We start from the raw sequence: 19,752 nt of genomic DNA, 5'->3' as shown, positions 1-19,752 counted from the left end.
GCAAATAAGCACATGTACAATGCAGGCAGTTAATAAAAATCAATGTTAAGCAGACAATCAGCGCAGGCAGTTTAACATGACAACATAAAATCACATTACATTACAGAAACCAGAAGGAGCTCTTTGTGTCACCAGAGAGGATAAATACACACAAGGTTCAGTAAAGTGCTGCACGACTTGCTGTCAGTCTCGGGAGTTTTATTTCCCCAGGTGGGTCTGTGTTGTGCTGATGATGCAGGATGACATCACTGAAATCAGTTGCCTGTCACTCTGTTTAACGTCGTGCTTACAGCTCTTGGTTTGTTTGTAAAAAGCCAGTGTGAACAGGAAACCGACTGAACCGAAGCACGGGTGTAAAGCACCCTAAGATAGTCTGAGGGTTTCTTCAGAGGAGGGAGGGAACTTAAACATGTCTACTTTGACCTTTGACCTGTTTTGAGTCTAACCTTTATTCCAGTTGTGATACCCTGAGCTGTTCATGGTTGGTCCACACCAACGTGGTCAACATAAAAATGGTCCTTGGTGCAAAAAAGGTTAGGTATCTCTGACTCTGCCAACAATTTTGATAATTGTTAATTATTTTTCTGTTGATCAACTAATTGTTTCTACTAATTGCACTAGTGGCAAGTGGGTGCAGGTAGTAGCAACAATGTTTTGAGATGTAAGAGCTATTAATGAATAAGAAGTCCTCCTCCTTTATCTCCGTAGTATTCCAGTACCTATAACATCCTTCCTGTTCAGTAGTTGCGCTCTTATTGATGAGCCACAACAGGATTTATCTTAATTCATCAGTCAGCTGCTGGCAAAATGAATGTGGCATCAGCCTGATTAGCATGATTACTAATGCTGTATGCATTTGGTTACAGCTGGAGCAAATTAAACCATTGCCACTAGATAGACAGTGCCTAATGTCATTCAGTTTTGCAGTGTTAGTGTTTTCTGTACAAGACCTTGCATTTTGTTGCCGTCTAATTACAGTGTGATTATGGAAATGAGAAAGCAGTAATTTTAAAGTGTTAGAGAATGCCGATTTTATAGAATTAAATAAATTATAAAGTAGATAAATTACATTACAGAAAAAACAGACATATGCAGTGTGTACACTGTGGAAAAACGAATATGCATGTTAAACAGTTGAGATGAAGTGAGTGTTGTCGACAGCAGGGCATTTTTGACACGTTTGTCGTTTTTGTTGACGTCAATCAAACACCCTGGGGCCTTTTTGTTTACATGCTAGTGTGGCTGGTTGCTTTTCTGCCTGTCAGTGTCCATGATTTGCAACTAATGTTTTGGAGGTCAACTGTTTGTCTCTCCCATGGGATCGGTTGCCGTCTTCAGATTGTGGCACGGCACTGAAACCTTCCTAGCGTTTTACAGCTTTCTCAAACCAGCAGGCTTACCTTGAGGTTTATGTGTGTGGGGTACATTGCTGCTTCCGCCACTACCAAGGTGAGTGACTAGGACATCTGTGTGTGTGTGTGTGTGTGTGTTTACTGAACCCCAGCCAGCAGAACCAAGATTACTCCCTGATTGCAGACCACAAAAGCATGACTAGGATTACTGAAGTCCATCCAGGCCTGGGACTGGAGGACAGAATGTGGTTAAGGATGAGATTGATTGATTTCCCGCAGCGGGAGAAAGGCCAGTTTTGAACGGCGCTATGGGACAAACCTTTCGGGAGTGTACCTGCGATAGACGTCTTGCGACTTCAGGGGGTCTTGGAGGTGGAATGAAATGTCTGTTTGTCTTCAGCACGGTTATAGGATGGTGTCGATACGAGGCTGTTGCTAAGATACAAGATGGAAGATGATGGCACTAGAGTCATTAGACTGCTGCGAGGCTGTCCACAGGGTGTTGTTGTAAAAGGCCTAAGGGTTATTATGTAGAAATATTGGTTTTCTATTTGCATCGTCTCCAGGAGATAGCTTTGTGCGTCATAACCAATTAACGTGTTGTCTTCTTTTGTGTTTCTTTGCTGTATCTATTACTCTTGGCTGGTACCCTCCGACGCAGGGCTTTCACTTACACTCTGCTGCTGCTCTCCGTTATACTCTGCTTTGTTTTGCCTTTCTCTCTGACATGTGGGATTGATGCCAAAAGATAATCCCTTCATGCTCAGTCTGTCAATAAGTTATCAAGTGCAACTTAAAACGCACTTAAGGGGGCAGTTTGGAGTCTTTCCTGTCAATCTTGAAACAGCATCTATGAATTGCTGTAAACTGTTACAGAAAACTGCACTGGCTCATTGTGACGTAAAGATTTTGTTTTTTAAATTAACTAGTTTCCAGGCCATTTCTCACCTTTTTATGATTCTTGAAATAAATATAAAATGAAATAGAATTTCAAGGGTAAAGTGAGCATACATATAAAATGTCATCAGGGCCCGTATTTACCAAACCTCTCAGAATCACTCCTGCTGTAGGAATCGCACTGAAAGTTAAATTAGGACTAAAAACACTCCTACCTCAGAGTAGAGTTATTTATGAAGCTTCCTACACATGATTCCTAGGATAGAGCATGACGTCGCTGTTTTACCACATTCACCTGCAAAATGGAAATCACGATAATGCAGTTTGAAATATTAGAAAATGGTAACATGCGAAATGCAGCAACATTTGTATGTCTTGTCGTCATGTGTATATGCAAATAATTATACATTTATTTATTTTCTTTTTATTCTAGGATGCATAACAATATCATGCAAAGGGACTGCTGTTGAAAACTTGCCTTATACCTAATTTGGTTTGCATTTAGAGTTAAAAAAAACTAAATAAATTAAAATTAAAAGCTGACTAAACTATCTAGGTAGTATATATCGAAAAAAGAGTATGCCAAAATGAATAGCTTAAATCTCATAATGATATTTACCCATAATTAATTTGCATTCGACTTGCAAGCTAATCATATGTCAGTTTAAAATAGAAGATAATTTGACTCAGTTGTGTGTCACATTGTTTAACAGTGCCTATATTAGCACCACATCTTGCCTGTATTGTGAAGTTATTTGCACGCAGCAATACTGTTGCAAACCCTCTGTGGGGCTGTGGGCACTTAACCCATCAAACTGTCCAATTTCCTGTTGAACTACACTTCCTGTTAACGTGTGTGCCCTCAAATTAATTATCTAGTTTGTATCTAGATAAATAGGAGCTGTAAGAGCGATCAAAGTTTGATTTATTACTGCAGAAATTCTCATCACTGTTGCAAAGCTCCATTTTCCCTGTTAAAATCTTTTAATAACCTCATCGTCATCAATAAATATCTCTCCTCCCACAGAAGGTGAAAATTTAGACAGGAATCATTTTCTAATTAAAGAAAGTTGATCAAATTCTTTTACTCCGAGGCCTAAAAGTAAGACCAAAAAGTTAAGACTGATTTCCTACTGAGTTACTTGATAATTACAGGCCCAGTTCTATATCTGTTGTTCTTTTAATGTATTCATAGAGGGAGATGGTGTATGCACCTCAGGACTCTCCAACCAACCGCCGCCTCAGCAACCCGCCCATGTCTTCCCAGCATTCATCTTCCTCTGCCTCCCCTCAAGCCTCACCGTCCCGCGCCCGCCTCCTCTACAGCGGTGGCAGGCCTTCTTCCTATGCCGGGCCAGCCCACCACACCCACTCCCTGCCACACCCACACCCGCACTCCCAGTCCCACCACTCCTCTCCCCACCAGCAACCACAGCTCCATCAGCCCCATCACACCCAGCCGGCGTTCTGTGCCTCCTCCAGTGCCATCCTGGAGCGCAGGGACGTGAAGCCCGACGATGATGGATCTAGGAGCATGGTGCTGCTGCGGGGAGACGAACGTGGGGGAGGGGGTATCTACGCGGACCCCTACTCTCTGGGCCCAGACACAAGTCGGATGAGTCTCGCAGGAGGTCCTCACTCCCCTCTACCAGCCAGAGCAGACCCCTATGGCTCCTTATACCGCCGTGGAGGAGGAGGAGGAGGAGGTGGTGCTGGATCAATGCGTTCCCTCACCTCCTATTCAGCAGCTGCTTTACAAGGAGAGCTGATGGAAAGCGGTGCTCTCTATAGACCAGGAGGACCGCTTTATAATGACGCCTACGCTGCGTCTATGTTGGCCATGGGGCTGCGGGTGCCACCACCTTCCTCCCCACAGAAGATACCCGACATGAGGGATTCCTACGCGGGCACCATGCCGGGTCGGGGCTCCCCCGCGAGGCAGAGTTTGAGAAGGGACTCTGTGACCTCCTCTGTGTTTGGGGACAGTCCCAAAGCCAGGGGCCAGGGCTCAGGGTTAGGTCTCACCTCAGAGCAGCTCTGCTTGATGGCCGGTCCTGGAGGGGAGGGAGGGAGCGCCGGAGGCTTCGGCTCACCTCTGCTTGGAAATGAGACGGAGACCAGGTAGGACGGCCTCAACACATACTTCTGCCTGCGTGCGGTTATTAACACGAGTGTGAAAGTGATATGATTATTTTACTCTTATGTACTGTAGTAACAATGTATTGTACACTGTATATTTATTTAGCAATGGCCACTGATCACTGCAGCTAGATATTTAGCACTATACAATATTTATCCCTTGAAGTGAAACTTTTCATTCTCTTATAAATGAAAAGTTTAACTCATAAACCCCTTACCCAATTAAACTGTATTGCTGATATCGCTGAGCTAACTGGTGACATATTAGCTGCTGTAGCCGTTAACATGCCTTAAATAGCTCACCAAGCTGGCATGATGCCAGCTAGCTAACTACCAGTTAGCAAGCTATATAGCTCAGTCATTATCTTGGGCGATGAGTTCACACAGTTTATTCATTTGTGCCATCGACTGACAACTGGCTGCAGACCATCTTTTTTTGTAGAGCAAAATTGGATAGTGTGACAAATGTAACGAATACGTAAAAGACATCAGTTACAGTATTCTGTGTGTCTTTGGTGTGTGTGTCCAGGGAGCGTATGGAGGCTATGGAGAAGCAGATAGCTAGCCTGACCGGACTGCTGCAGAGGGTACTGAGCAGAGCGCCTGAGGCAGAAAGCCCGTAAGAGAGAGAGACACACACACAAATATACTGTATGAGAAAACACATTCGACACGTTTGCCTCAACACACATGAAGGCTGTGTTCAAAACCAATCTCTATTTTCCACCTAGTGCACTATATATATATATATATATATATATATATATATATATATATATATATATATATATATATATATATATATATATATATATATATATATATATATATATATATATATATATATATATATATATATATATATATATATATATATATATATAAACGACTGTTTATGTGATCGTCCAAAAGGCCTAGTACAACGTTGCTGCCCTCAAAACTAGAAAAATATGGAAAAATACATCAAGTAAAAGTGTCCATACCATGAACACTTTTTGCTTTAGCTAGACATATAAATTACTGTTAAGCAACACAGCATCTGTCGGTGACGTGAGAAAATGATTATGATTCATGTCTGAAATCTTAATTTACTGCCCACTACTGTTGATCATGTAGGGAATAGTTATATTTCCTATCCACACACGCCACAAAGTACATTCTGAATAAAGCTGCTAGCAACACATATATTTCCCAGATTTTCCGCCATATATCAATAGCTTCTCAGTAGCTAAGTCGATAGTGTGTTCTGGCTGTAAGTACTTTAACACTTGCCTCTTCCAGGGAGAAGATTGAGTCAGCCAGTGACTGCTCAGGAACTGACAGTAAGTGCTCACTACCCCCAAAAAAAGACAAACTATTTCCTATCACTGCCTGTCACTGCTCCCCACTGCTGCCTGTTTGATAGCCACATAAATTGGCTCTTCTTCCTCTCTCAGAGCTGCCGCTATTTCATTTTCTCTGCATAATTCTTAAAGTGCCTCATATGTGATCGTAATGGCTGACTCTGCAAGCTTCTTCATACTGTATGTGCTTTTGCTGCTGTGTAACTGGTGCCCATGCTTCTTGTTTTAGCTGGACGAACTAAAAAGAAAGGTAGCTATGTGTTCCTGAAGTGTCTGGTACCTGTTCCCTCGTCTACCCGCCTGTGTTTATTTTGATCCCAGTTAGCTTCCAAAAAGTGTGTGTGTGTCTTCCTGAAGGACTTACCTTCCTCTCAGCTGGTGTCCATTACTTTCCACTTGTTTTCTGTCTGTCTTAGTAAGATTGAGTTGCATTAATTCTGTAACAAAAACATGTTTTGTCAAGGTTTTCCTCCTCTTTTTTTTTTTTTTTTTTTTTTGCTCAGTGATTTATTTTTGGAAGCCAAACCTGTCCCATGTTCAAAAAGTCCATTGAGCATTGGAAAATGTATTGGCAGTCTTCTGTGTGCACACCTCTTAAATAGTGAAATATAAAACTGCTTCAGCCACACAAGTGCTGATGAAACTGCATGTTTTGAAATATGAATAAGGTCAAAATGAATTGATTTCTTTTGATAAAATGTTCAGTTTGAGCAGCTGTTTCTCAGTTTGAAGTATCCAAGAGATTTTGCGATTTAAGTTAATGTTCTCTTGTTATCCGATTGTGCATCAGCATTGGAAATATTTGATCTTATGTCAAATTATAGATAAGCCTGCATATGTTGAATCTGTTGCAACTTAAAATGGACTTTTCTTTTGGAGTAGTTTTGTTAGTTGAACATTAATTTCTACTATAAACTCAGTAGAACTTCACAGATTTTTAACTAAACTTTTAATTAAACCTGTGACTTCAGCCCATTACGTTTCTGTCTTTCTCCTGTTAAGATGAGATACTTATCTGCCTGCCAGAATGATGAAAGTGTATATTTTCCTTCAGCCAGTAATAGTCAAATTGACTCAAACTGTCGTCTGTGTGGACTGTCTTTGTGCTTGCAGTTAAAATCGGCACAAAGTCATTTGGGTAACGACGACTGCAAAGAGTTTCAGAGGTGCTGCCGACTGTGCTCGTCAGACGCTCTTCTAAAGCTGTCTTGAATTATGGTTCAATATGGTCAAAAACCCCCACGGTGGCTTCAGATCTCCTGGTCCGAATTTCTAGGACACACTGCAGCTAAAGCAGGAAGTTGTCACCTTGTCAGTAGAGGTGTTGGCACTGATGTGTTTGAGATACTACTTTCAGAAGATGTGTTTTCTGGTGGTGACACAAGACTTCACAGCTCTTCATTCATTTTAGTTAGTGGCCCTAAAATGCAACTCTTAAATCTGTTATCGATTGATTGTCTTGTAGTTATTTTCCCTTTGTCTCGTTCTGCATGATGCGTGTGACTCAACACCCTAATTACTGTCAGAGCATAGCATTCATTGTCATTTCAAGGGATTATCCGAGTTGGAAACACTCATACGTTTGGGCTGTCTGGGGACTCTTTTATAATGAGATACTTTGATTTAGTGGAAAATGCTGTTTTTCACTCCTGGCCCTGTTTGCGTCTGTGTAAGACTGTAATCTCCACCCTTGACCTACAGCACAGATAGAACTTGTCCTGAATTGCTGCTGCCAAATCCTGGAACAACCAATCTTCTGTATCCAGTCAGTCAAATTGTTTTTCTACTGGATGGACATTTGAGGTCATGAGAGACAAACCTTTGGAGATTTGGCTTCTAAAGAGTCAAGGTTTCTCTCATGCTCTGTGTACAGTTCTTCAATTTTTCCCTCAAGCGTTCATTTAAAACCTTTTGATTTGCTAACAGTGTTTTGGAACAACTTCTATCCGTCCCACTGTGCTGTAAAGGAACCCAGAACAAAGCTAGGAGAATGTTCCTTGGATTGAAATCCTGCTTTTTTTCTTGGGCAGCTTTAACACCGTCTGCTCCCTTGGCCCTAATGCCACCTCCACCCTCGGGGGCCAACCAGCCTGTGACAGTGTCCCGTCTGCAGATGCAGCTCCACCTACAAGGCCTGCAGCAGAACACCAACGCACTGCGCAAACAGCTGTCGCAGCTACGCAACATGCAGGTGTGTATGCAGAGTGGTGAATAAAGGGGGTCCAAAACAGTAGTTTAATTTTGTGTGTGTGTGCAGTTTATAAGTATATACACTCAGTTGGCAGTTTGGTGGTTTTGGTGAGTTTTATTTTGTTTCTGTCGAGTTTGAATTAAGTGTTACGATGATTTGCGAGTCTTTGAGGAGAGCGATATCCGGCTGTTTCTGGTTAAACAAAAAGGATCTTACTCTTTAACAAAAAGGACTATCTCTGCAGGGTCCTTTCCATAATGTTGTCAGACACTTAGAATAATAATCTGACCTGTCAGTGACAAAAACAAGCACTTTCAGTAGACATACAAACTGCCCCAAATTGGTGGTGGTTGTTGTTGTTATTATTATTGTTATTGTGGTTGTTATTATTATTATTATTATTATTATTATTATAGTTGAATACCTCTCTAAAACCGTTTTCAACAAAAGCTGAACATTATAACCTTCATAAAAGTAGAAATTATTTCAGGGCTGTTGTATTACAACGCAGTAGTTTCAACATGGTGTACCTATGAAAACTAGTAACTTGGTGTATATTTGGGTATGCATGCTCATAAAAACTGTAAAAACTGTGCATTGGTGTTCCAGCTGGAGAACCAGGACTCAGTCTTGTCCCTGCTGAGGCAGACGGAGTCAGAGCTGAGCCTCATGATGCTGGACGCCATGCGCACACAGGAGGACCCGCTCCAGAGACAGCGCCTCCTAGTGGAGGAGGAGAGACTCAAGTACCTCAACCAGGAGGAGCTGCTAATCCAGCAGCTGCAGTGAGTTCAGAGCACAATTGATTTATGCAACAATAAAAGAGAGGGTAATTTGTCTTGGTTGCACTGGCGTAGAGGAACACACAGAGACAGTAGGACCTCACACACAGTGACTAGGGCTGGATATCAATGCCCAATACTTCTTTTGTACCAACCAAAGCACAGAGTATCTAAAACTGTCAAGTACTGAAAGCTGGCATTGAAAGTCTGGTCCACTTCATAATCGTGTTTACTTATTCTCAGATCAGATAATTGCTAATTTAAATATACATTTTCACAGTTTTTGTTCTTTTATGTAGGCAAAGTTCTTGTCTTTAGACGACATTTAACATCTGAGATATTTGGCTTCCTTTTTAAATGAAAGAGAGGATTTTGTAGAAAAAACATTTTCATTGACTAAAGTATTGTTTTGGCAAAATTCAGGTATTGTCACTAGAATTGAAACATTTCAAATGATCCCCGGCTAGACGTATTCCTGATGCACATTATGTCATCACGTGCAGTAAAGAAGAACACGCCCCCGTAGAAGAATAGAGTGAGTATAGTCAGCACAAAAATTAGTTTTGATTTTATTGGCAATGAGGAGCCGTATTCAAAAAGGACCTTGGCATCGGACAACAGATCGGACATACATGGTCTAATTGAATTCAAATTTTCTTAGAATCTATGTAGATGTGTCATCTGATGGTCATGTAGACCCTGAAGACACAACAGTGTCGGCAGTGCCTGTAATACCTAAAATGCACTGCAGTGCCAGCTATTTCTAATTTGCAGCTATTCCCTAGTGTTTTGACACAGATTCTGTTTACATAAAAACTCAAAGTGGCTTCCACAGAAAGTCAATAAATTCATGCAGCATTGTGAAAATGAGACATTTATTTAAACAAGAATGTCTGCTATATGGGTAATGGTGGCATGAAGGAGACGACTCGAACGTTATTGACCACATGTAGTACTGAGTGATGTGAATCTGTGACCTGGTCCTCCACAGTGACCTGGAGAAGTCAGTGGAGGAGCTGCAGAGGAACTCGTCAGTCAATCACGGCCTGGTGACCGAGCAGGATGTGGAGCAGAAGAGCAAAGAGCTGAGGATGCTGGGAGAGACGCTCACTGAGCTCAAAAGTAAGAGTTGTTATGTCTGCATGTGTTTGGAGATCACTGTGATTGCGGTGGCTTTTCTGGAGTACACTTTAGTCATTTTGCAACTTTGTTCACCAGTCAGTACGCTTCCCTCTGAGCTGCAGTCATTTAGTAGCTTTCTCTCTGTCTCAGTGCTTTTACTCTTAAATTGCAACAAATTTAAGGGCAGCTGGTTTCAAAAAGTCCCTGTACTGCCTGGCTTACGCTCACTTTCCCACCCTGCTGTTTCACCACTGCTGCAGCCTCGTTATACATGTGCATGTTTCTTTAAAGGATAAGGCTGGTGATATTCTGTATATAAGTATTGTTTGTGTATCAAAGATATATCTTCTTCCTCTGTGCCACAGAGCTCCATTGTTGTCCATTAATCTATTAAAAACACATCAGTGAGCCGCACTGTTGCACTGGGTGACGTGTTCCTTCATTACCATGAACACACACACACTGTAGTTTAATCAATCCCACACACACGCAATCAAATGTGTATTAATCTTCTGTTGAAAATAGTCCTCAGCAAATGTATTATTTCCTCCTGTTTGTTTGCTTAAAAACTACAGTGACCAGCTGTTTAAAAAAATAAATGAAACTATATATTTGTGAGCTGTTTTTTAAGATTTATGTCTTCAGTAGTAACCAGTGGTTATACTTAATTATACTCCACCCACAAATTGGCACTATTTTGTTTTGTTAGATTTTATTTTTTAAGACCAGATATAAAATGCCAGTATTCTTTACTGGTTGCACATTTTTCTCCAAGTAGTCTTTTTTTGCTGCATGTCGTACAGTATAATGTGGTTACTAAAGTAAAGCTACTGTATGATGATGTAAATACTTACTGACATTACTTCAATCACTCAAATGGTCTAAAACAGTTCCACTCATAAATCTACCCAAGTGTAGTACTGTAGTTGTAGTTGTGGGTCATAGTACTATTGCTAGAATACATACATAATAGTATGTTAAAGTGATGTTATACAAAGTCACAGATGAATATTTATGAATCTTCTCAGACTTGATATTCATGAAGTTTCATGTTTAGCCTCTTGTCCTGCTACTCTGACCCGTGTACGTCCACTCTCCATCTTGAATATTAATTCCAAAGCTCTAGGGGGCCTCGTTATAATAATGTGTAGGCTGACCACTCCTAGTTAGCATGTCCACCTGGTGCCTACAAATGCAACACTGTGCTTTGATTCAGTATTTGAGTGGCAGGTGGGCAGTTTTCAGGACAGCTGAGTGTTCAACATTTCAAATACTGGCTGTGAATTGTCCACACACACACCCACAGATGAGCACAGACTTTGTTTTTGTTACTGCGCGTCTAGCATGCCCTTCCCTCTCATTTGGCCGACCTCCACTGAATCCTCCTCGCTGAAGCTTTGTGGATATGACAGGAAAATCCAGTGGCTTCAAATAGCTGCGACAGAAACGGCATCCTGTCTTCCCTTCCTGTAATCTCCCCTCCCTCCCTCTTTACCTCGCTCTCCGCCTCCATTCTCCCACACATCATTATGTCAACACGTCCCTCTGACATGCCACTTTCTCTCTTCATCCATCTGTCTTTCCCTTCCTGTCATTCTCCCCTCCTTATCCCCTTTCTCTCTCCCTCCCATGCAGACCAGTTCCCCAGCCTGCAGAGTAAGATGCGGGTGGTGCTGAGGGTGGAGGTGGAGGCTGTTAAGTTCCTGAAAGAGGAGCCTCACCGCCTGGACGCCCTGCTGAAGCGCTGCAACACCATGACTGATGCGCTCAGCACGCTCCGCAGGTACACATATCAAACACTCCTCAGTTTGCTCAAATAATGCCTTACTTTCTTATTAAACCGGGTCAGATCACATGCCACGTATTCTCCTCTTGTAGATGTTTTTATTGTGATTTTCTGTGAGCCTGCTGTAAGATTAAAGACTCCTTGTACCTTACACTCACTCATTTTGTTTAAACACTGAATAATAGGGCTGGGTATTATTTAAAATCTACTAGTTTGTCCTTGGGCCAAAGTCATACCTGAATTTCGGTACGATACCAAAATGATTCCTTACTTTGACAAATATAAAAGTGGTTTTATTTATTTATTCATCTTTATACAAACACTTTTACCTACATATACTCAGATGTACACGAATTTAAAGTAAACAAAAGCTTGTGCAGGAGAGGCAGGAAAACTCAAGGCCAGATAAACAGAATAACAATATATAAAAATAAGGGATAAAAATGTTTTTCTGCAGTCTGTCATTTAATTTGGTGTTTCATCTAAAATAAAATGTTGAAATTCAATACCCTTTATTTGTAGACACAAAGGATTCCTAAGGATACGTTTAACACATTTCACAGAAATCATGCTCCTCTCCTGCCCATTCTTGTGTTTTATATGAGTGATGGAAAATTATTTCTGACGTATAAACAGCAGCATCAAATACTAAATAATCATCTGTAAGTCCTGAAGGAAAAAGGTCTGAATACTGAGCGATACATCAGAGGAGGTTTACTGAGAGCAGACTGGAGCAACACTCTCTGCATTTCAATGTTAATGTTGCAGTTAATAGTGAGATGTGCTGGTCAGAGTGAGTTCATCACTCTGACCAGCATCCTAGAAGAGTTGCTCATTTCATCAGAGCATGTTGTTAACAAGGTTGTTGAGAATCCACTTCTAGGTAGGCCTCCATCATTTGAAATGTCTCTGTTCTAGTGCCGATACCATACTAGCGTTTCAGCACTGATATCAAAATTATACTTTTTTCCACACCGTACATTGAAAAATGTAAACATGTTTTTCAACAAAACCCTTGTTTTAATCTAACAAAAGAAGCTAATGCTCTCAAACGTAATATTTTGCCTAAACACAAGCAGCTTAAATAGAGTCTAAATCAGGAAGTATCGAATCGAAGAATCTGTAAACAAGATTACAAATCTGACCAAACATTCGATCCAAGCTTTTGGTACTTAATGCACATGCAGCGAGATTGAGCTTCAATGCAAGCTCATCAAAATTAAAACACGTCACATAGCTCTTCTCCAGTACGGCATACGGCATTTGTATTCTGTATATTTTTATACAGTCATGTCTCATAAGGTAATGGCCTGTAGATAAAGTACTTTTGTAATTTGACAAACAAACATTTTTATGGTAGTTCAGGTGTATTTTAACTTAAAGGTGGGGTATGCGATTCTAATCCAATACACGTCTTTTTTTGTCAAATTCAGCGAATATCTCCTCTCAGTCCGCTAGCTGTCCGTTCAGTGTGAGCGCTGAAAAACACTCCGGTGTTTGTACTCAGCCCTGGCTCTGTAAATGGGGAAACAAACAATGAGGCTCGGACCGAGCCACACAACACTATTCCAGCCGTGATTTGTGTGTCAGGTAACGTTAAATGACTTGCCCACGGACATTCAGCTGACTTTCTAGTTTGCCAAGATCTGCTGCTGTTGTTGTGATGTTAGCTATAGCAGCAGGAGAGTTGTGAGTATCGCTGTCTGGAGCTGCTGTGCTGGCTCTGGGAAACCGTCTCGTCCTCTCTGGCTGTTAGCTTCGCAACAGCAGCTGTAGCGAAGGTCTGCTAACCGACAACCTAGCTAACGCTAGTTATATTACTTGCTGTGTCGTCATTCGCTCTATATCATGGTGTTTGTCGTGATATTGGATTTCTCCAGAATTGCACACCCCACCTTGAAATCTATTAGTCAGTCAACAGGAAATAAATTAACAGTTTTGGTAATTGATCAATCGTTTTTAAGTCATCTATCAAGCAAAAAATGCATTATATAAACATTATTATTTATTATAGTAATTCCATCTTCTAAAATGCACCAGTTTGCTCTGCTGATGATTTTTGGACGTCACTTTGGGCTCTGGGAATTTGTGAAAAGAATTTGTCACTATTTTCTGACATTTTGAAAAGACCAAATGATAAATAAATTAAAAAAATGTAAAAATAATGTGCCCGAGGGGTTTAAGGTGCTGACCATACGTGTTGTTCCCTGTCTCTCTCCCCTCATCTCCTGTCATCGCTCTACTGTTGACTCTAATAAAGCACAAAGTGCAAAAACATTGTTAGTTCCAGCTCTGATAAGTGTTGTTAATTTGACAAAGCATCATTTTTGTGTATTTTATCTTCTATTTCTTGTAGTTTCTAGATTGCTTCTCTAACACAGTCCAGGACCTTCATGGTGTCCTGTGTGTATTGTAGTTTCTTGTATCCCTCCTATATGTACAGACAAGTCACAGAAGGTGTGTGGAAGAGCCCTGAAGACCTCTCCGGCCAATCACAGAAGAGAGCGGAGGACATGAGTCGCAGCTCTGACCTGGATATCCTGAACAGTCCTCCTCTCAGCCTCTCTGACCTGAGCACCAGCGCTGGCCTGGCCAACTGGATGCCCATGTCCGCCGGCGACGCAGACACCTCGGGCCCCGAGCAGGACATCCAGCCTTTAATGACGTTCAGAAACCGGGTTCTCGATGATCTCCCAAGTCGGCGTCCTGCCGATAAGTCTGTGTCGGCCGAAGTCAGACTGGTAATCAGCTGCTGATTATGTGTATTTTTCTTCATTTGCACATTGCTGTGTGCAATCTAACACTGAATACATATTCTCATTATGTCAGGATTAGCCAGATGGCAAATATCCATTTACATTTAAAATAGCATCTAAAGGTACTTAAATATCTGATTGAGACCCAGTGCACACACCAGCAGCAGCAGTCGGTTTATAATTCCATTTACCTGTTCATCAATGTGTCTTAATTTTGTTTTTCCAGCGTTGCCTGGTGGCAGTTAGCATATTACAGCTCATCATTTGTCTATATCTGTATATATGTCAGGCGGCAGAGCGGGACTGGGAGGAGAAGCGTGCCAGCTTGACCCAGTTCAGCGCCCAGGACATCAATCGCTTGCTGGAAGAGACCCAGGCTGAGCTGATGAAGGCCATCCCGGACCTCGACTTTGCTGCCAGGCACATCAACAAGCCAGCAGTGCCCCCCAAGCCCCAGATCACCATCCCAATAACCTCCACCACAGTTACTTCTCCTGCATCTGGGACCACTGGGACCACAGCCACCACCACCTCAACTACCACGGCCAGCGGGGACCAGCAGCCTGGCAAAGTGCAGCTGGCTGCCCAGAAGCTGAACAGTATGGAGGGGGCCGGTTCACATCGAGGGTCGGGTGAGTCGTCTCTTTTTTTTTTTTTCTACCATCTGTGCAGTAAATTCTGTTCATTTACTGACTTTTACAGGTTTATGTTGCAGTTCTGAAGAGTTTTCCTCTGTTTACAGTGGATCTCAACGTGACCAGGTATCGTACAGAGAAACCCTCCAAGTCTCCGCCTCCGCCTCCACCTCGCCGAAGCTTCCCGTCGGCACACGGTCTCACCACCAACCGCACGGGAGACGTCATTGTCACCACCAAGAATCTGAAGGTGAGACACTTTCAGAACCTTTTTAGGCTCAGGCAAGTTTTTTTTGTAATTCATTTCTGAAGCCTAATCTACTTTGATTTTCTGTTGTCCACTATGTGCATTTCATTGTTAAATAAAAGCTAAGTGGTTACTTAATTCTTTGCAAGCATTATATCCTGAATATTAGCAGCTGATGATAAGTTAAATTAAAGCTATGAAGATTAATTTCAGGGTGAAGATCATCATTTAAGTGAAAGTAAGGATGTTCCAAGCCGATCTCCAGGCTTCAGATCAGGGCCAATGTTAATATAGCCTAGGTATTGTAAATAAAGCCATGTTTGATCCTGGAATGACAGCTGAATGAAAGAAACGCCCCACTTGTCTGGTCACTGACTGGGTTTGTACCCTGTGAGCAAGTGAACCGTGGAGCCACTAAATAAACATACAGCAGCCAGCTGTTTCAACTAATATGACATCAAGTGTCACTGAGGGATGTAAGCAGAGCTGCTTTGAGTTTCAGAAACAGCTGTTTTGCATCTAATTCAGTGACATTTTGCAGGTGAACCACACCTCTTATAGTGCTGCTGTTGGTTGAAAAGCGTCAGTATTGTGTTGAGAATTTTGTTGGGAATCTGTCTAAATCTCATGCAGACCTTCCTGCAACAGCTGATCCAAAATATTAGAGGAAGCCATTTTAAGCCCTGGATGTTTTCAGTCAGGGAAGCCTCGAGGTGTCTAAGATATGCAGCTTCACTTTGAAATGCAGTCTCAGTGGTCTTGTATGTAGGGATTAAGAAACATGTGTTGAGAGACAAGTTGGATTCTGACCCACGTAATTAAGAAGCCTGGAGAAGAGTGAGATTCCTGTTGGCTGCGGGCAGTTTTAGGTTTGGTTCTCAGGCAAGAACAAGCTGCTGCTGCTGCTCTAAAGCCTCCCTGATCTCTCTCTGTGGAGAAACCTGCTGAGTAGAAGTCTGAATTCAAGGCAGTGATTCAACAAAGTGCTGAAAACCTTCCTCATGGACCTTGGCCCTTTTCTAATTGATCAACGTCAAGTAGTTCCTTATTAGATTACATTTTTGGCAGTTCGTTCACACACAAGTTCAGTTTGAGGTCGGTGAAATGTGCTAAATAACTGCCATATTTCTGTAAGTATTCTGTTGAAACTCAAAATTGTGAATTTGTGGTTTAATAAGTGTTAGTAAAAAATATGTAAAGTACTAATACCACACTGTCAAAATGCTCCTCTGCAGCTCCTGTTGGAGTTCTGTGGAGCTCAGCTGTTTTCAGGAGTTTTCTTCTAATTAACAGTGAAATGGCAGCGCATATATTTGTTACGTATATGTTTTACTGTTGAAGCGCATGTACAGTAACGTTTGACCGCTTGAGTGCTCTGCATAACTTGTTTTGTCACTTTTGCGGTTCTTGAGTGGATCTGTGTATTGATATTTGGGTTATTGATACTCGGTCAGTGGTCAGTTTGGTGAAGCTGCTCTGGGAAAAACAAAAACAAACTCTTTCTCTATCGCTTGTTGTTTCTAAATGTAGCACATGAAGCATATTTGATGTATTTGTACGTGATTCTTTACATTTCTGGAGTGTATCCACGTGGTTGAAATGCACTTATTAAGTTGCTTTGGATAAAAGCGTCAGCTAAATAAATCTAATGTTTTCAGTGCTGGTTGTTTGGGGCTCATCACGGCCTAATGTACAGTTTGTGGCTGTGAGATTCCTCTGTTACCTTTACACTGTGTGCCATGTTTGTGTGTTGCCATCTAGCTGCACATCACTGTTGCACTAAGCTCTCAACAACGAGTCAGTCCATTGTCCTGTGACCTTTACTGTCAATACACCCACAGGACTGCACTGATTGGATCGTTTGTTGCTGTAGAGCCATTGTTGGTAAACTAAATATGTCGAAGTACATGAGAACTCTACAATAGGCTGTCAGCTGCTTCTGAGATGCTTAAACAGAGATCGTATCACAATGGAAATTACTTTTAACATGCTGCTTTGACATTTTAGTGAAGTTAACGGTCTGTGTCTCCACAGAGACACATGAATCAGTTTACATTAGGTCTTCAAATTACAGTTACAATTACAATTACAGCAAGTAATGACTGGTCGTATAAACCAAGTTTGGAGGTGCAGACAACCAAGAAGGATCCTGCTGATAAAAATGAAATTACCCTCTTTATTTTTCCTTTTTAAGATGGAAGAAGATGGTGACATGCCTAAAACTCTTGTGAAGCTGAGGCGGACCCCCTCTGACACCCCTCGACCTGCCTCGACCCCGCCTGTGATCGCAGCATCAGCCATTCAAGACGAGGACGACGAAGAGAAGATTATTGCTGAGCTAGAGGTGCCACAGTTTAGATCATTGATTTATTAGTTATACAGAGGTTTTATATTTATAATTTGTGTTGCTGGTTTTGGTTTTACGTATCCGTGTGATAACATGTCTCTGCCACACTCTTTCATTCAACAACCACGGATCAAAGATCTTTCAGAGAACGCCTGTAAAAGATTGTAATAAAAGGTACAGCACCCCACCAAAGGCCACCCCCACCCCTCCCTACACCTTTGGGTCCTTGGGCAAAAAGGTAAATTTTAAAACCTCCAAAAGCCCTCTCCGCCTACCACGCCTGTGGACTGTGCTTCTCCTTCTGACTGTCCCTTTGGCATCCTTTCCCCTTTTTAATTCTCTTTTTTACTTAAGCCTTTATAACGACTAATAAATGTCGACTCCTCTGTTCAGGGCAGAAAATGTAAAACGGTTTACAAAGTGCTTTTACAGTTGTAAAAACTGGGCCGGTTTAATGGCAGATAGCACAGAAAAGAGAGACAAACTTCAGAAAATAATTTTGTCAATTTGAGAAACAGAAGAAGCAAATCTGATTTTAACATGTGTAAGTTAAATGAAAAGAATTTAAATCGCCAAATACAATAAATGAATCTGTAGAATAGCTTATAGATATAGGTAGATATCTACGTGTGTGTATGTCAGCTGATAAGAATTTGCAGAACCGAAAAGTCAAATAAGGTTCGAGGTCATAGAAACAGCGCCAACATTACATAGTTTGTACACCAGAGAGCACTGATGAGTTGATTATTCCACTGTTAAAAAACCCCAAAATAATTAAGGGGCAATTGCCGATATATTGTCATTGTTTTGTTTTTTAAACTCCCTAATATCGTTATCAGTATCAGCCTCAAAAATCTAGTGTCAGTTGTCCTATAATGCAGTAGGGATGTGCTGGTATCAAATTTTCATGTAGTATTCTAGCCAAAAATATCACAGTAAACGGTACTATCATGATATCATGACCATCAAGCTTTCCCGAAATACTACTATTAGTCCTAAAACGTAGAAAAATCATTTCACACCATGATCAAACTTAGCAGTGAACTGTATATTGCAGCTTTGTTGGACTCTGCAAAAAGAACCAACATCAAATACACTTAGATTTTAAAAAGAAAACAAAGCAGGCTGGTTGTTAAACGTTTAACAGTTGACTGGAAATGACTTTAAATGCAGCCCAGTGTCTCACAGATTCTGGCCATCTATTCGTGTCTTCAAACATGTTTTCTTCTGTGTTAATAGTTTTGAAAGAACCTGCACACTGTCGATCACTTGTGCTCACTTTATTTACGCTGTTTCGGTCCTCAGACCTTAAGTAAAATTTTTACTTTTTGATTCTTAACAGTCAGAGTTTATGATTGGACCTACCTGTCTATAAGACTAACAAATACCACAGGTGGAGGTGAAGCTGACACGAGAGGAAGGTCGGAAATGGCTCTTTCTCTCTTATTTAACGTTAGGGCTCAGCGCCCATAAACTAGCCGACTACCTAATGGTATCATTGTATGTATTTCTATATACTTTCAACACATTTATGTGACAAGTTTTAAATAAATCGTTAACCGAATAGCAGAAGAAAGGGGGGGAAGGCATATTATTATATCACATTGTATACAGTGTGGTTTCATTTTCTTTCTAACCTTGTTAACTGTTCCTCTGCTGACTTCCAGCTTTTTGCTTCCTGTGAGCTCTGAACATAAACATAATATGATCTTTTTTTGTGAAACTTGCAACTTGAGTTTTTGTTTGATCCTCTCCGTTAACTAGAGCTTTAGCAATGTAAACATGCAACCTTGTAATTGATGGTGTGATGTGCAATGAGTCACTGATTGAAGCAGATGATGTATTTAGTTTTTTCCTTGCAGACTGTGAGCACTGAGCGCACTTCTTGACAGCTCCGGTGACATATTTAGCTGAGTAAAGAGGTCTTGTTTTTGTTGGAATTATCGCACAATGGTGCTAAGCAGGTAGCTGTCAAAATAAAGGACAGCGGGGGTGAGGGAGGGGATTCGGGTTGAGAGCTGCAGACAGAAATGTTTCTCTGAAAGAATCTATTTTCTCACATGCAGGTGTTTTAAATTCAGATCCTGTTTTTGTTCACTGAAGGCATTTGGGGCACCGTGCTATGTTTAAAGTTGTCAGCAGGAGATTAATGTCA

The 19,752-nt window shown here is 41.3% G+C and overlaps 1 protein-coding gene across 3 annotated transcripts in view; it reads left to right on the top strand.

Moving 5' to 3' along the window:
- Window positions 1–19,752, top strand: part of LOC122868031 (SRC kinase signaling inhibitor 1-like) — a 100,429-nt gene that overhangs the window by 70,556 nt on the left and 10,121 nt on the right. For 2 of the 3 annotated variants that reach the window (XM_044179568.1, XM_044179567.1), the window contains exons 7-19: window positions 3,445–4,370; window positions 4,918–5,007; window positions 5,670–5,710; window positions 5,961–5,981; window positions 7,762–7,922; window positions 8,532–8,707; window positions 9,696–9,826; window positions 11,462–11,609; window positions 14,029–14,353; window positions 14,658–15,000; window positions 15,111–15,253; window positions 17,445–17,594; window positions 17,734–17,835. In XM_044179568.1, the coding sequence (XP_044035503.1) occupies window positions 3,445–4,370; window positions 4,918–5,007; window positions 5,670–5,710; window positions 5,961–5,981; window positions 7,762–7,922; window positions 8,532–8,707; window positions 9,696–9,826; window positions 11,462–11,609; window positions 14,029–14,353; window positions 14,658–15,000; window positions 15,111–15,253; window positions 17,445–17,594; window positions 17,734–17,835 (2,757 nt within the window). The remainder of the gene's footprint in view (window positions 1–3,444; window positions 4,371–4,917; window positions 5,008–5,669; window positions 5,711–5,960; window positions 5,982–7,761; window positions 7,923–8,531; window positions 8,708–9,695; window positions 9,827–11,461; window positions 11,610–14,028; window positions 14,354–14,657; window positions 15,001–15,110; window positions 15,254–17,444; window positions 17,595–17,733; window positions 17,836–19,752) is intronic. The other variant, XM_044179569.1, reaches the window with a different exon arrangement.

The sequence above is a fragment of the Siniperca chuatsi genome, linkage group LG20 (genome assembly GCF_020085105.1).
Source record: "Siniperca chuatsi isolate FFG_IHB_CAS linkage group LG20, ASM2008510v1, whole genome shotgun sequence".
Classification (NCBI taxonomy): domain Eukaryota; kingdom Metazoa; phylum Chordata; class Actinopteri; order Centrarchiformes; family Sinipercidae; genus Siniperca; species Siniperca chuatsi.
This window is presented reverse-complemented; position numbering and strand designations above follow the sequence as displayed.